Below are 14481 nucleotides of genomic sequence, written 5' to 3'. Positions count from 1 at the left end.
GATTCCAATTGAACACATTCTAGCAATGGAGTTACTTGTTGCTCTTAGAAAAATTCTGAAACCTGAATATACGATTGTTGAGTAGTGTGTCTGAATGTGTTGTGACATGTTGGTTTTCAGATATACTGCTACCGGTAACCTGAATATACGTGATTCCAAAATTGTTCCTTGACTATTTGAAACAAGCCGGCTCCCAGTATAATATCTCGTACCTAGTAAGTAGTAGGTTTAGTTCAGCTAGATTTGCATGGATGCATCAGTAAGTCTGCTTTTACTTGACAATGTGCTATGTTTGTCAGTTTAGTTATGCTCCCTCCTTTTTGGGCCAAAGCTGCTATACAAATTTCTTTTGGCATCCTAGATAGAAGCTATAAAAGTGAAACCTGTATTGTGGAACAGTTAGCAGTGTTTTCCTTGCTTAATTTCTTGAGATGAATACTACTTTGCTTGCATTGTACAGCTGGAAACAATGGCCGTTGTTTCTATCCTCTTATTAGTGCTTCTGTTGATAGGTGTGTGATAACTCAAAACTGTTAGTTCTATACTATCTCCTCATGCATGCTGATTTATGAAAGTAACTTGTATTCTTACATAATCTACTGGCATCTGCTTTGAGATGATCTGAACACTTTATAATTTACAAACCTGCTTAGTCTGAATTATGCCAGGCACATATATCAGCTCACTTTTGTGTCTCATGGGTAGTCTGAAACTCCCATGCATTTCATTTACCGCTCTTCTTCAGACTTGCCATTAGTGTTTTCTGTAGCTTACTCCTGGATAATAATTCAGTAGCAGTAGTTGGTAGTAATAGCAGGAAGATATTCCTTACTATTTTTTCTTTCAAATTGCCTTCTAAACATAAATGCTGCCATAGTATACTCCTTAGATGGCAGGTCAGTTATCTTGTTTTTTCATGATGTTGTAGTGTTGTTTGGCCGGAATCGGAGACGAACATGGCGGAGGCGAGCAGCAAGAAGAAGCAGCCCCCAGGTGCTCCTGGGCTTGACAGTTCAAGATCAAGGACATTTCACAGGTGGCGTCAGCAGACGGCGTTCACTCCGATTACCGGCCGCTGCAATATATGCCTGCGTTGGGCGTGGTCGGTGGCTGGTATGCAATACTAGCCATGACCGTCTCGGTTGTTCCATGTGACAGTATTCTTGGTCTATATTCTTGTATTCAGGATTATTGTATATATTCTTGTGTATATTCAAACAATTGAAAATGCGTCTAATGGGTACACCTAGTTTTTGTGTATATTCTTGTATATGTTGTGTATATTCTGCATATTCTGTGTAATTCGAGCATTTTTTTTTTTTGCTCCTGCTTAATGTTACCGCCGGCGGATTGGAAAGTGCCGGCGGTAAGTATTACCCCTGGCAGATTGGATGGGGGCGCCGGTGGTAAGCTCGGTTACCCCCGGCGTTTTCGAAAGCGCCGGCGGTAGGCCATTACCACCGGCGAGGTGATCGCCGGCGAATACGAAAGTGCCGGCGGTAAGCCTTTCAAGGTCGCCGGCGGTAAGCCTTTTCCTAGTAGTGTGATTCTCCAGCAACTGGACCGCCCGGTCGGTCCATAGGCCTTACCACCATTTGTGGGCCACCTAGGCTTGCCGGAATTGAGACCCCGATGTGGTATACCTAGTTAGCATATCCACAGCAGTAGCCCTGGAGTTCTCCGAGACTCACAATTCTTCTGTCCAGCTTAGTTTGTGCTTGTGTCTTCGTCTTTGCTCGGAACGAATAACATAGAATCTTGAAAGACTCCCAATCTTCATATCTCTGACCTAATTAGTTGGAAACTTCATCGTGTTGACCTCAATGGTCATCTTGCAAAATTTGTGTGTCTTACATGGCTAGGTTCTATTGAGAATCTTCCTAAAATCCAGGGCGGAAATTCCGGCATAGATAGATTTCTTGGATAAGGTGATTTCAACAGCGGCAATTTCACCGCTCAAGACCTAGGACATGTGGCGGTAATACAACGGAGCGACCCTTGCGTTCCTATCGTAGGATTGATGCCCTCAAGTGCAAGGGATCAATGAAATATTCAATGGAAAGTACTACCCAAATTTATAGTTCGACACAAGGGAAGCAAACGAGAATATCAGTAAGATTTTAGCAATTGAGACATCACTCTCAACCGCACATGTGTATCAATATTCTCAAAAAGCAAGTGGTCTTTATTGCAGTTGAAACAAAAGCAGTAAATAGTAGTAGCAGATTCCTAGTTTTCATCGGAAGAGAAAACTTATAACTTTCAGTGATTAAAAGCATAGGCATGAGGCAACTAGCGGGGCAGTGCATGAATAAGATTGATCATATAATGAAAATATAAATAACATGTGTTTACCTCTAATTCTTTGACTGTACGTGTGTGGCCCAAATTTAGTTATGCGTACTAGACGGGGGGGGGGGGGGGGGGGGGGTGAGGGGTTGCATAACATCTATTGTCCTACATGCCCATTTCACGGAGGCCAACTTGAAACTACATGTAATTAATGTCTACCCTTTCTAATAGCCCGAAACAATGCATTAACACTTCATGAACACACATAATCCTCAAACTAAAACATATCCTCCTTCATATCCCCATTTGTCACCTTGGGGATCAAATGATCAACATAATAGCAGGTAATACACTTTGCAGATAGATACCAACACTCATATATATATGATAAAGCAATAAGAGTTCGGTAGTGAAATCATGCCACTCGGGTCCTAGTAATAAGCATTAAACATAGCAATAGTGCATCAACCCGATACAAGAATATTCTCAAGACAAAAATCTCAAATCTCAACTTCTATAAATTATTACATGATCAATATCATCCAATTACCATGCACCTCACATGCCTACAGAGAACTACTCACACATGATGATGGAGAATAGGAACATGGTTGATGGAGATGGTGTTGGTGATGATGGCGGTGAAGAAACCCTCGAAATTCCCTTCTCCGGAGTGGAGAGCAGGATCAATTTGACCCCGAAAACGAAGATCATGAAGGTCGCATCGCTCTGTTTCGTGAAAAGCTTCCTCCTTCTGGAGGCGTAGGTTTCCGGGGTATATAAGGACGTGCCCTAAAGGAGAGGTCGAGTCTACGTCCTAGGCCCGAACGGGCATGGGTGGCGCGGTCCCCCTCCTAGGCCACGCCACATGTGCTCGTTCTCGGCCCGTGTGGCCCCCGATCTCCGGTTTCTTCTGAAACTCCTTCTTTTCCATAAAAAACTTTCGCCAGAATTTCTCGAAATTTATTTCCAACGATACCCACGTCAAAAGACAGAAAATAAGATTTTTTTTTGCTAAAAACAGCATGAGATTTTGCAGGTTTATTTCATGTTTGATGAGATTCCAGAGCAAAACAATGAGCAAAGTACTTAGAAAAAAAAAGTAGATGCAATTTGGATGCATCAACTCCCCCAAGTTTAGCTCGTTGCTTGTCCTCAAGCAACTCAAACGTGGTGCAGAAGCGATAAAAAGCCTTTGACAAAAACTTTGCTCTAACTATGCATGACAGTTGAATAAGAATAAGTATCCACAGTATAACTTCTTTAATGAATAGAAAAATCCTAGTGGGTATGCATCTTGTCAATGTTCCAAAGGTTATAAGGTTGCAACAAAGATACTACGCAGCAATAACATTCAGTCAAGTTTAAAATCATAGTTGCAAACAACAAAGCTCTTGCATCACTTTTTGATTTGAATCAATATAGATAAGGTTTTGAAGCTTCCAATGGAAAATTATGATTTCATCATAGTTGTAATACCCCAGAAATTTAGATCGGACATCTGACATATTTTGGATAGCCGGAATAATCTCAGCTGTTGGATTAGTTTTGGGAATACAAACAGGAGAGTCCTGGATGCTGATAAAATGTCTTTTACCCCTCTTATTCTCAGGCATGCACCAGACCACCAAATTACTGCCCCGCCGACACAGCTTGGGGTTCGTATGTCATCGCCAGCGATCGGCAGGTTGCCGCTGCAGCCTTCTATCTCAATCTGCAGTATGGATGCGCTACTAGTGTTTCCCAGGTCGGCTTGAAGGAAAGGGTCCATTGAATCGATTTGTAGTACTACACAAGCAAACCTGACTTTTTATTAAGAATTTGAACTTAAGTTCAGGGATGCTCTGTCCGACTAGATACAAGTAGAGGAATAAAGATGCATGTGTGACCTCCTATTTTGTGTACATGACTTGGTTGCCAACGATCATCTTTCAGCATAAAAGTTGTTTATGATTAACAGCTATGTTACAATTCCAGTTAACAACTCATAAACATGTGAACGGTATAGCTTTTAATTTGTTTATTTTTCATCCTTTACCGCACAATGCTGGCTACCTGACATCATATAGCACAATTCAAACAAACTGGCAGCATCATTTTGCACCTTGCTCAATTTCACCCCTTTCATTTCAGTATTCGGAGTTTTAACATCCAGTAGCCACTATAGTTATATACACATGCTACAGACAATGCAACGGCTTGCAGGCAGCCGGACCGTGCTAGGGCTTGAATTAGCAATGGACGATTGGTACACTGCACATTTTTTTTCTTTACAAGGTAATACTTACATCAACACAGCTAAGAGATTTTACAGGTTACACTGGTGCTATGGGAACCATGCAATCACATGCTCACGGCTCTTGATGGGGAAAGATCAGTTTCCCCATCCACTTCGGTTCCTGCTCCATCTCCCACTGCCTGCGGCATTTTTAGTCCACAAAATATTAGTGGCGGTAAATGGTATGGCCCTAGATATACATTCAGCAACATCACAAGGCAAACAATGATTGAGGTTAGCAATTCTCACCTTTACCTGGGAGAGATAAAGATCAAAAGCACCATCACCGTAAAGGATCTTGGCTCCACAGCCAGGTCGATCCAGTGATCCTACTGCATCCTCATCTACAACCACTGCATCAATTCGCTTCTCTCCAGATTTAGTATCTGGAATCTGCGTGGCAGAAAATTCATAAATTTATGGTTTAGGGACATGCCAGTTCCATCGAGTTTGTGTGCAAGTTCAAGAAAAGGTATACAAAATTGTCATGGGACAAACCTCATACATGGAATCCATGAGAATATTCTCAAGGATAGTCCTTAGGCCCCGTGCACCCGTATTTTTGCACATTGCCTTCTGCGCAATTATTCTTAGTGCAGCATCTGTAAAGTGAAGCTTAACCTGAAAGGAACATCGAGGCAATATGAGACACATAATAGGTTGTATATTTCCAACGCAAATATACTTAGATAATAGGTTGCAAGTTTCCAATGTAAATATTCTCACATTGTTCATGCTGAACAATTTCCTGAATTGTTTGCCTAGAGCATTCTTTGGCTCAGTGAGAACCTTGCAAGATATCATTGTATCAGTGACCCATTCAAAGTTCCATAACATCATATAAAAATACAGGCACATGCCTTTTCTCACTAATATGGCAAATAACTAGATCACAAGATGATCTAGGAATTGTTTTGTCCTACAGCATATAATCATGCTACCTGAACAAGTTGGTCCTCATTTAGTGCTGCCAAGCTGACAAGGATAGGAAAACGTCCAATGAACTCCGGAATGAGTCCATATGCTATAAGATCACCACTCTCAACCTGATAACAAAGCGATTTTACAAAATGAATAAATTCGCGTTCTCCCTGAAACAAAGACTTCCGAAAATATCTGGCTCCTGAACTCATGGTACTCACTGATTCCAGCAAGGACGATGTCACTTGAGCGCTTGAAATACCACCAGCCCTCATGCTTGCACGGACAGGTGCCCCAAATCCAATAGAAGAATCCTGTCGCCTATTTACGAGAAAATGTGGTCGGATACATCTTAGATGAAGACTGGCAGAAAACACCAGAGATAGCAGCTTCCAAGCGGGTAAAAACAATAAATACCTCTCCGATATAGTTTTCTCCAAGTCAATAAAAGCACCCCCACATATGAACAGAATGTCCTTTGTATCTATCTGTATGGCAACGAAGACCACAAAGTTAAGCTAGCCCATGATTACGTACCTTAAACAAGCAATGGCCAGAAAAGTGGAGCATAGTTTAGATGGTAGAAGGAAATTAAAATTGCTAGTTAAAGGTGACATTTGTGGTGTAAACAGCAGTGTAGCTTTGTAAAAGCTGTGGATGACCCACAAATTTTCCAAAAGAATCCCAGACTTAAAAATATGCATTAGTCCCAAAAAGTTGCTACCACCCCATGTCCTAGCTCCTGGCACCACCACTGTGTATAAAGAAACAATATGATATGTGCATAAAGCAGCACTAGATGAAACCTATCCCATATGCATTCATAATAAAGTTATCTTTTCTGCTAAATATGTATATGAAGACAAGGTCATAACCTATATATTTTCGCTATCATACAGGACATGGGAACAACAGGCAGGATGTAATTATTCAGGCAAAACACATAGCATGGATGCTTTCTTGTGGAATAATGTCATGCACAATTATGCTTAGTGCTAACAATACCTGTATATTATCACCACGAGGATGCTTCCTTGCTCCTTTCTCAGGGACATTGACTATCTAAGCATTTCAACATCAGAAAAAAAAAGTTATGTAGAGATAATTATCAAGAAATTTTACATTTAAGTAAAGACACTGTTCTTAATACTTAAATCTATAACTAATCTGTTTTCATCCCAGAGATCCTATAGGTACCAACATCTGCTTACAACAGTTAAACTTTATGCGTAATTAAGTAGGCTAAGAGCCACATGAGCTGACTGGGTCATCCGGAGGTTAACGCATATGACTCACCGTGCCTTCCAGCATTTTCAACAAAGCCTGCTGAACACCTTCACCTGATACATCTCTACTGATGTTAAGGCTCTCAGCCTGCGTGTTGAATACATCAACTGATTAATGCTGTCCATACCAAGGAGAACTGTTCAATGGAAAGCTAATCAGGAGTTCAGGACAGACCTTCTTAGTTATTTTATCAACTTCATCAATATACACCATCCCTTGTTGTGCTGCTTGCACATTAAAATCCGCCACCTAGTCAATGTACAAATATAACACCCATGGTTCACTTTCAAATACAAGACATTAAGATTTCAGAGAACCATAAGTTCTATTTTTCAAAATATGTGTAGTCAAAACCATACCGTAAGTAACTTGTATAATATAGATTCTACGTCTTCTCCTACATATCCTGCCTGCAGGGAGTTGAAAATTCAAGCCCTGGTGTCAGAACAAAACGGTCTTGGTTGTGTACAGACATCATTATGTGCTTTCGCTATTCTCCAGAACATAAGCATCATTGAATAGTGAAGACTTGCCTGGGTCAATGTTGTTGCATCAGCAATTACAAATGGCACATTCACAAACCGAGCTAATGTCTTTGCAAGTAAAGTTTTACCTGTGAAACAAATGAAGCATTCAAACAAAATATTACTGAGCGCTCTCTTTTTACTATAGTTCATCCAATATAGAAGAAACTAGAATTGAATGTCACATTGACAGTGATTAGTCGCAAATGTTACCTGAACCAGTAGGCCCCATTAACAGTACATTGCTTTTCTCCAGTTCGACATTGTCTTCGGCATCAGCTTCACCATCAGAACCCAAATCTGCTCCAGACCTAATGTTTTAGCTTATATACCACATAATTAGTCACTGAATGATATGCATAAACCTAGTTCTGCAGGTGCAGTAATAAATATCCTCAAGTCATTTTGTAAATGAAGGGAAAAAATTGAGGTGGTATAATGGAACTGACCCTTTCTGTACAGATTGATGGTATATACGTTTATAGTGGTTGTATACTGCAACAGATAGAACCTGCAAATTTAAATGGCAAGTACTTGAGCTTATCATCTATAGTGGTTGACTGTTGAGTAACACCACTGATCAGGAGTACTTGAGCTTATATGCGGATTAGAGTAAATAAATATCTAGGTAAAACTTCTGCTGCTCTCTGCTCATGGCTAATACAACTTAAAAGTGAGAAAGCAACATTTGGACAGTTTGATTGGCAAAACCTCATCAAAACTATATGTACCATATTACCATATTTTGGTTAGATGACAGAGATCAAGGGAAGGTGCACACAAATTAAGGTTGATTGAAGGTGAAATCATCAAGGTTCTTCAGTACAATTTTTTTGTAGAGAACTGTTTGCACTGGCGGATAGGCAGGAGCCTTGGGCCATGTCTCCCGCAGAATGCAAGATCTCCGTCTTTCTATCACAAAAAAAGAAATGTTGCTATTTTATTTTATAGTCCTCTCCAACTTCCAAGCATTGTTATTCATGTACACATTAGATCCTACAAGAAGAGATTATTGACTTCTTTTCACGTTTGAGCCTTGCCAGCCATCCCTTCGTTTCTTTCTATTTTGTTATCTCTCTTGTCCATCAATGGTCGAAAGCAACTCTACCCACTGAGCACATCCCTTCTTTTCTTCTGAGCATAGCAAGAAGCAAAGAACAGGTGCTAGCAAGAAGACGGGTGCAACAATTTGACTGGAGTTAATAGTTTCTTCTCATTAATTGTTTCAAAAATTTCAGCGGTAAGTATCTATGTTATCAACAAATAATGGGTGTGTATTTGTTGTGGACATTAGCACATTGCCTCCCAACGAGACACAGGGAAAGGAGTCGCCTAGGGAAGAGTCCATGAAGGGGATGAGTTGAATTAGGAAGATGAGTTAGAGAAAGGATTAGGAAAGGTAAATTCGGAAGAGTAAGGATTAGGAAAGTATAGCGCCTTGGGTGTCAAGTTAGGAGGTATTATATTCAGCACGGTAGTAAGTCCACAACAGTATTAGTCAGTATTTTGCTAATCTCATAAATGAAAAATTCCAGTCACAGTGTGTGAAAGGTGAGACTAAGAGACCAACGGGTTCTGTGAGGAATGCATATCCTATTACGCCAAATAGACCATATTACCATTCATAAATTTCCTCAGTTGGCTGGTCTGATCAATTCGCAGGTTCAGCCTAGACATCGAACTAGCTAAAATGACGTAAGTAATAAGTAGTTGGTATAATCCCACACTATGGATCTGCATCGATACTAGAAGCAGTGCATTGGAGCAAAGCTTAATGAAGTTTCTTCCATTATTAGTTTATGACTCAGCATAGGTCAAAAAGGATAAATCCCTACTTTAAATTGCCAAATTCAGATGGATCACGATATTGAAGGAAGAACACCCCTCCTAGCCTGCCATCATTTCAGGGCGTTACAAGTTTCAAACAGAAGAAGAGTCTGAAAATGCTTTTGCCATAACCTATAGTCTATAGGTGGCACATATGCATTTAGCATTAAATTAAACACCTAACGTTTCGCACAAGCTGACCAAGCATCTCTAACATAAACGGTTAGTTAAAACAAGTGCAGCCGTCTAAACGATTGTACATGCCCTACTCACAGAATGCCAAAAAATTGTGAGAATCCTCACCTTCTTGGCTCTGTCTTGCCCAATTACATACTTATCGAGCCCCCTGGAGATCTCCTTAGGCGTGGGAAAATCCTTGCCAAGGTTGGAGCCTCCCCATCCTTCCTTCCCCTCCCCCTCCTCGCCCCCAGCGCCTCCCCCGCCACCACCACCGCCGCCGGCTACGCGGACGACGTTAAGGTTGGGATGGAACGGCGGGCCCGGCGGCACGTGCACGGCGACGCCACTCCCATCCCCGTCATCCCGCGAAGAGGAGGCCTCCCACGAGGCGGGGTCCCTGGCCCTGAGACCGTCCGGGGGCAGGTCGGCCCGGAGGCGGCCGATCTCGACGAAGGTGCCCTGGAGGGGCACGAGGAGGTTGGGGCGGAAGAAGTAGGCGGTGCGGCAGTTGGGGCAGAGGTTGAGCGCCTGGTAGCCGCCGGCGCCGGGGGCGGCGGCGGGGGGAGGGGCGCGGTGGGAGAAGAGTATGTCCATGTGCTTGGAGCAGCGCGGGCAGTGGGCCTCCGCGCGGATGCGGCGCGGCTCCGGGTCCTCGGTGGAGGAGGAGCCGCCCCGGGAGGAGGAGGAGGAGGAGGAGGGGCCCTCCCACTTGCGCCGATCGTGGAGCAGCCGGTGCGGCGGCGCGGCGGCGGGGGAGCACTCGGCTGCGGTGAGGGTGGAGGCGGCGCGCGTGGCGGTGGCGGCGAGGCGCCTCCACCGGAGCAGGCCGGACATGGCGGGAGGCGAGGCGAGGAGGGAGCTGCGGATTGGGGCGGAGTCGAGAGAGAAAGAGAATCAGAGGGGGAAAGAGAGTGTGCTGTTTGTTGTTGCGGTTGCGGGTGTGGTTAGCGAATTTCTGCGTTGTTTCTCTCGTGTGCGGGAAAGATAGTTTTTTTTACGTGGTGGGGGCCCTCGCCTGGGGAGGTGGATACGTGGATTCCGGGACGGCGAGGCTGGAATCTTGGGTTCGGATAAGGGACCTTGCTCTGCACGTTCCCATTTTCTCCTTGTTAGCTGGAGATTCGTGTCTATCTTGCAGAAACCGAAAAACTCGAGTTTAGTCTTCCAAAAATGTGTTTACGGGTCGTAAAACAGCTAGCGCAGAACAGATCCCGTAAACAAAAACTGAAAAACGAAATATTCGGAAAACCATCATCTTTTTCACAAGAACTGTCTGCGTCACTGCCTAGTTACGTCTCCCCGCGCGGCCGCCACCCGCGCCCCTAGCTGCAGTCGCGAGATTGGGGGTCATGTGAGGACAGTCGCACACAGGGAAGAGCCGAGCGCGAGGAGCCAAAGGTTCGGGCGGCGTAGCCAGATTGATGCGGCCGGACGCGCACGGCCGTGATGCTGCTAGCCAACTGCCTGCGTGCATGGTGTGGAGCTGCTCGCCTGCCACCGCGCCGCGCTGGCGCCATGGCCTGCCGTATCCGGTCGCCGCACGCTCCGCCTGCAACCACGAGTTTGGTCGTGGTCGCATAATTTTAGCAAAGCAGCCAGAAATCAGTAGCTGAGGCGGTTGTACGAACGGCGGCGCTGGAGGAGCGGTGAGAAATCCGTTCAGTTTTGGGCCTGTAAACCGCTCTTCGGTCTGTATTACTCCCCCCATCCCAAAATGTAAGGGGTCTAAGGACTGGTTAAAAGTTAAACTTTACTAACTTTAACCAAATATTTAGAAAAATATATTTACACCTACAATATCGAATCGACATATTAAGAAAATATATTTTATGGTGAATCTATTCATGTTGATTCAGTACTGTAAATATTTATATTTTTGTGTATAAACTTGGTCAACCTTAAAAAACATTGACTTTTGACTAATCCTTAGACGCTTTACATTTTGGGACGGAGGGAGTAATAGGGATCGAGTGTGAAATTTTTCGGGCCCCTGAAAAAGTTTTTCGGGCCGGGCAGGGAGTTCAGTCTCTGTTCTGCGCCACTTTTGACACGAATCCGTAAATTAGCCGAAAAAATAAGGTTCTGGCATGATTTATAGGCTCTGTTAGAGATGCTCTTATACAGCTCAAAAAAGAGTCTAAATATCTTACATTATTACCGTCAAACACACGTGAAAATTAGATGTAAGCTAGACACAAGTACATGGCTTACTCGCAGTAGGTGTCTGTCGGATGATAATTGTGATCCATTTGCCACCTCACCAACCAGGGACGGAGATAAGGGGGGACGAGGGGGTCTACGCCCCCCCCCCCCCCCCCCTATGCTCATGATTTTCCTTTGAACACAAGCCATGACAGCTCCTTATTTCTGTGATTTTAGCTAATTCTACCTCCCTTATATACTAAGATTGCCCCCCTTATACTTCATTCCTGGCTCTGTTCTAATCGCCAACTCCGTGCGATAGAATCAGTGATGTGGATACATTTTACCCAGTAGATCAGTTACAACGGTTGCAAGCTTCTGCCGACGATCACAAAGGCATGGACCAATACTCCAGCGATCAAGAAGATTGCAACATAGAAATAACATATGCGACAGAGTATTTAAAATGGAAAGCCTATGTAATAAAAAGCACGGACGATCATAGAAAAAACAATCAATTTATGCAACCGGAAATTTGTTTGATTGCAACTCTAGTAATAAAAACTAACTGAACATACACTTATGCATCCGATTATTTGAAATGAGACCCCAATGTAGCATATAAATTACAGATGATCACAAAAAAAACAATATTTTCATGTGGGAGTAAATTTGTAAGTTTGCAACTCTAGAAACAGAACATACGACTATACAACTCATTAAATACCCTGTGTAACATAAATAATAGTTGATCCTAGCAAAAAAAAAGTTTGCAAGACAACATCGATTGTTGTACGCGGCTGGTACAATAGATGTGCATTTTGCAAGATGGCTACGTAATAAAATCAACAAACTCGAATACAACAAATAGTTTTTCTCGTGTCCAACAAAAAGATCTCATGTACCAACACACTATTGTTGGGCAACAAGGGATGCAACCTTGCAAATAAAAAAATTTCCCCTACACGATAGTTGAGATCCGACCGAGGTTTTACGCAATGAGGGTTACCACTAGAAGCGCGGTTGCGAAACTCGATGAAGTGCGTCGGGACAGTGCAATCCTCGTTCCGCTCAATCCAACGGATATGAGGCACACTCGGCCTTTGCATAACACAATGTTAAGATCTAGGTGGAACATTGATAATGCACGCCACAGAATTATTACAAAATAAATAAAAACATAAGCATCATGTCGATACTTTGGTGCCATGATCACCACGGCGGGGATGCATACAACATGGACTCACGATCTAGAATCTCCGACCACATCCATGGTTTAGGATCCGGAAGATAGACTCACATTGTCACACGAGCAAAACCGTGTATGTACATAATGCTTTGCCGAAATGCCGAGCTATGTCTGTCGAGCTTCATACACTAGCTAACCAAACTAAGAATTCTGACAAATAAAAAAGGCTAGGCAATTCATGTATACCGTATACACTTCAATAACCCTCTCTTGTGTGACCCAAAGAAGTCAACACGGGCTATGCAATCCATATATTCACTCTAACATCTTTCTCACATGTGACACCGGGAAAACCATAACTGAAATTCGAGAGCTTAGTCTTCGATAACATGTCAACCTAAGCTCCAACCTGTCTGACAACTCGATCATATGTGGGGCAAGAAAAACCAAGTCAAAGACCATGGACCGCCATGTGAAGCCAGAGTGGACGCCAACTCTGTTGGCAACGGCGACATGGTCTGGTCTCTGATATTGTACACACCGCAGTTGCGGAAATCATCCTCGGGCTTTCCGTCAGTGCTAGAGTGGAGTTTATGCTCGTTCATAAAGTAGACACAATCTTCCTGAGCTCCGGCAACCGCGCGGCCGTAATGGCTGGCAACAGGGATCGACCAAGAGCAGTCCAGGCTGATAAAAAGAGCATGCCCCATCAACGTATCAACCTTCCGCCAGCGCGCATGGCCTGATCCGTCCAGCAAGCCCGTTGCCTCGAAGACCTCGAGCCGGCGAGTCCGTCTGGGTACATTGCCGGCGGGCTCCATCTCGACCTCCCGTTCAACCATGAGCAGCCGGTCACCGGACACCACCAAGTAGTAGTGGCGCTTATACAAGTAGGCCGGCAGGGTATGTCTGCGGTGCCGGGTATGACGCATTGCAGGACGCGTGCATGATGCGTGTCGTTGGCTATGGCTTGGCCCAAGTCCATGGCGTGGAGCTTGCGATGTAGTTGTAGAGTAATGGGAAAATGTCGTGAGGTGAGTAGGTAGAGCTTCCCTTGGAAGAGCACGATGTCGTCGGCGGGCAGCTCACACTGGAAGCAGGCCGAGCAAGTCTGCGGCGCGCGGGAGCAGATGCTCGCTTTGAGGCAGCTGATGCCTATAGCGGCGACGACACGGTCGGATACCACCACCTTGCGGACGTTGTGTGTCCTCATCCTCATGTCGGACCAGAGAATGTCGGGGTCGATGTGTTCGCTGGTCGTCTCCCCGGTGAGAGGGTTCGTCCGGTAGCAGGTGGCGTCGCGGTGGACGGAGAAGAGCGTGTCGCCCATGGAGACGCGGTGGGAAACATCGGCCGGAAAGGGCAACCGGTAGAGTGCTCCGTCCGGGAGGCTGAGGAAGGCGCCGTCGCGGAGGGCGACCCATGGGAGCAGCGGGGGCAGGTCGCACGGTTGCACCACGGAGCGCCAGGAGCTGCAGACGGCACGGAAGCGGACGCGGTCGGCGTGGGACGGTACGCGCAGGAGGACCTGGACTAGCAACTCGGGCAGGAGGTCTGGCCATGAGCTGCTGCTCGGTCCTAGGCCAGCGCTCATCGCAATCGTATGAGAGCCTCGTTTCATCTTGCGGGGCTCAGCACAACTACGGTCTACGGAGCACTATATCTAAGATTTCTATCCTAGTTCGACTGGAACTCTATCTAGACTAGGCATTTACCGGCGGACATTGTGTTTTGGCTTACAGGTATAGATGCTTTTGTTCTGGAAAAAATGCATTGAAATTGTATTTCAAAATGTTGAAAAAAATCTGGAAAAATCTCATGTGCACATCCGGACATGCATT

At 44.5% G+C, this 14481-nt stretch overlaps 2 protein-coding genes across 3 annotated transcripts; both read right to left on the bottom strand.

The window, feature by feature from the left end:
- Positions 1-4388: 4388 nt before the first annotated feature.
- On the bottom strand, positions 4389-10247 carry LOC127334441 (CLP protease regulatory subunit CLPX1, mitochondrial). 2 transcript variants are annotated; one of them, XM_051360888.2, is made up of 15 exons: positions 9433-10247; positions 7752-7813; positions 7516-7613; positions 7308-7391; positions 7138-7184; positions 6953-7027; positions 6788-6865; positions 6497-6553; positions 5909-5979; positions 5713-5812; positions 5512-5616; positions 5297-5359; positions 5069-5191; positions 4826-4963; positions 4389-4710 (listed from the first exon to the last, which is right to left on the bottom strand). In XM_051360888.2, the coding sequence occupies exons 1-15, from the start codon at positions 10141-10143 to the stop codon at positions 4636-4638; spliced, it is 1887 nt and encodes a 628-aa protein (XP_051216848.1). In that variant the 5' UTR covers positions 10144-10247; the 3' UTR covers positions 4389-4635. The 2 variants fall into 2 exon arrangements, with proteins under 2 accessions (XP_051216848.1, XP_051216847.1); XM_051360887.2 differs by having other exon boundaries at positions 4820-4963; positions 9433-10246.
- Positions 10248-13065: 2818 nt separating this feature from the next.
- LOC127329052 (uncharacterized) lies at positions 13066-14234 on the bottom strand. Its single transcript, XM_051355599.1, has 2 exons — positions 13594-14234; positions 13066-13549 (listed from the first exon to the last, which is right to left on the bottom strand). Exons 1-2 carry the CDS (start codon positions 14232-14234, stop codon positions 13066-13068), a joined length of 1125 nt encoding a protein of 374 aa, XP_051211559.1.
- Between the last annotated feature and the right edge of the window lie 247 nt (positions 14235-14481).

This window comes from Lolium perenne, chromosome 6 (assembly GCF_019359855.2).
Source record: "Lolium perenne isolate Kyuss_39 chromosome 6, Kyuss_2.0, whole genome shotgun sequence".
NCBI classification, from domain to species: domain Eukaryota; kingdom Viridiplantae; phylum Streptophyta; class Magnoliopsida; order Poales; family Poaceae; genus Lolium; species Lolium perenne.
The sequence above is the reverse complement of the archived record's forward strand: the minus strand, read 5'-3'. Positions and strand labels throughout refer to the sequence as shown.

Excerpts from the sequence above, each read along its gene's own strand:
- LOC127334441 (XM_051360887.2), bottom strand. The coding sequence starts at position 10,143 with ATGTCCGGCCTGCTCCGGTGGAGGCGCCTCGCCGCCACCGCCACGCGC. Across the intron at positions 6,554-6,787 it reads TGAAAATGCTGGAAGGCACG|ATAGTCAATGTCCCTGAGAA; the intron begins GTGAGTCATATG and ends TGAAATGCTTAG. Across the intron at positions 5,980-6,496 it reads CTCGTGGTGATAATATACAG|ATAGATACAAAGGACATTCT; the intron begins GTATTGTTAGCA and ends GTTGCCATACAG.
- LOC127329052 (XM_051355599.1), bottom strand. The coding sequence starts at position 14,234 with ATGAGCGCTGGCCTAGGACCGAGCAGCAGCTCATGGCCAGACCTCCTG. Across the intron at positions 13,550-13,593 it reads CAAGCCATAGCCAACGACAC|ACATACCCTGCCGGCCTACT; the intron begins GCATCATGCACG and ends CCGGCACCGCAG.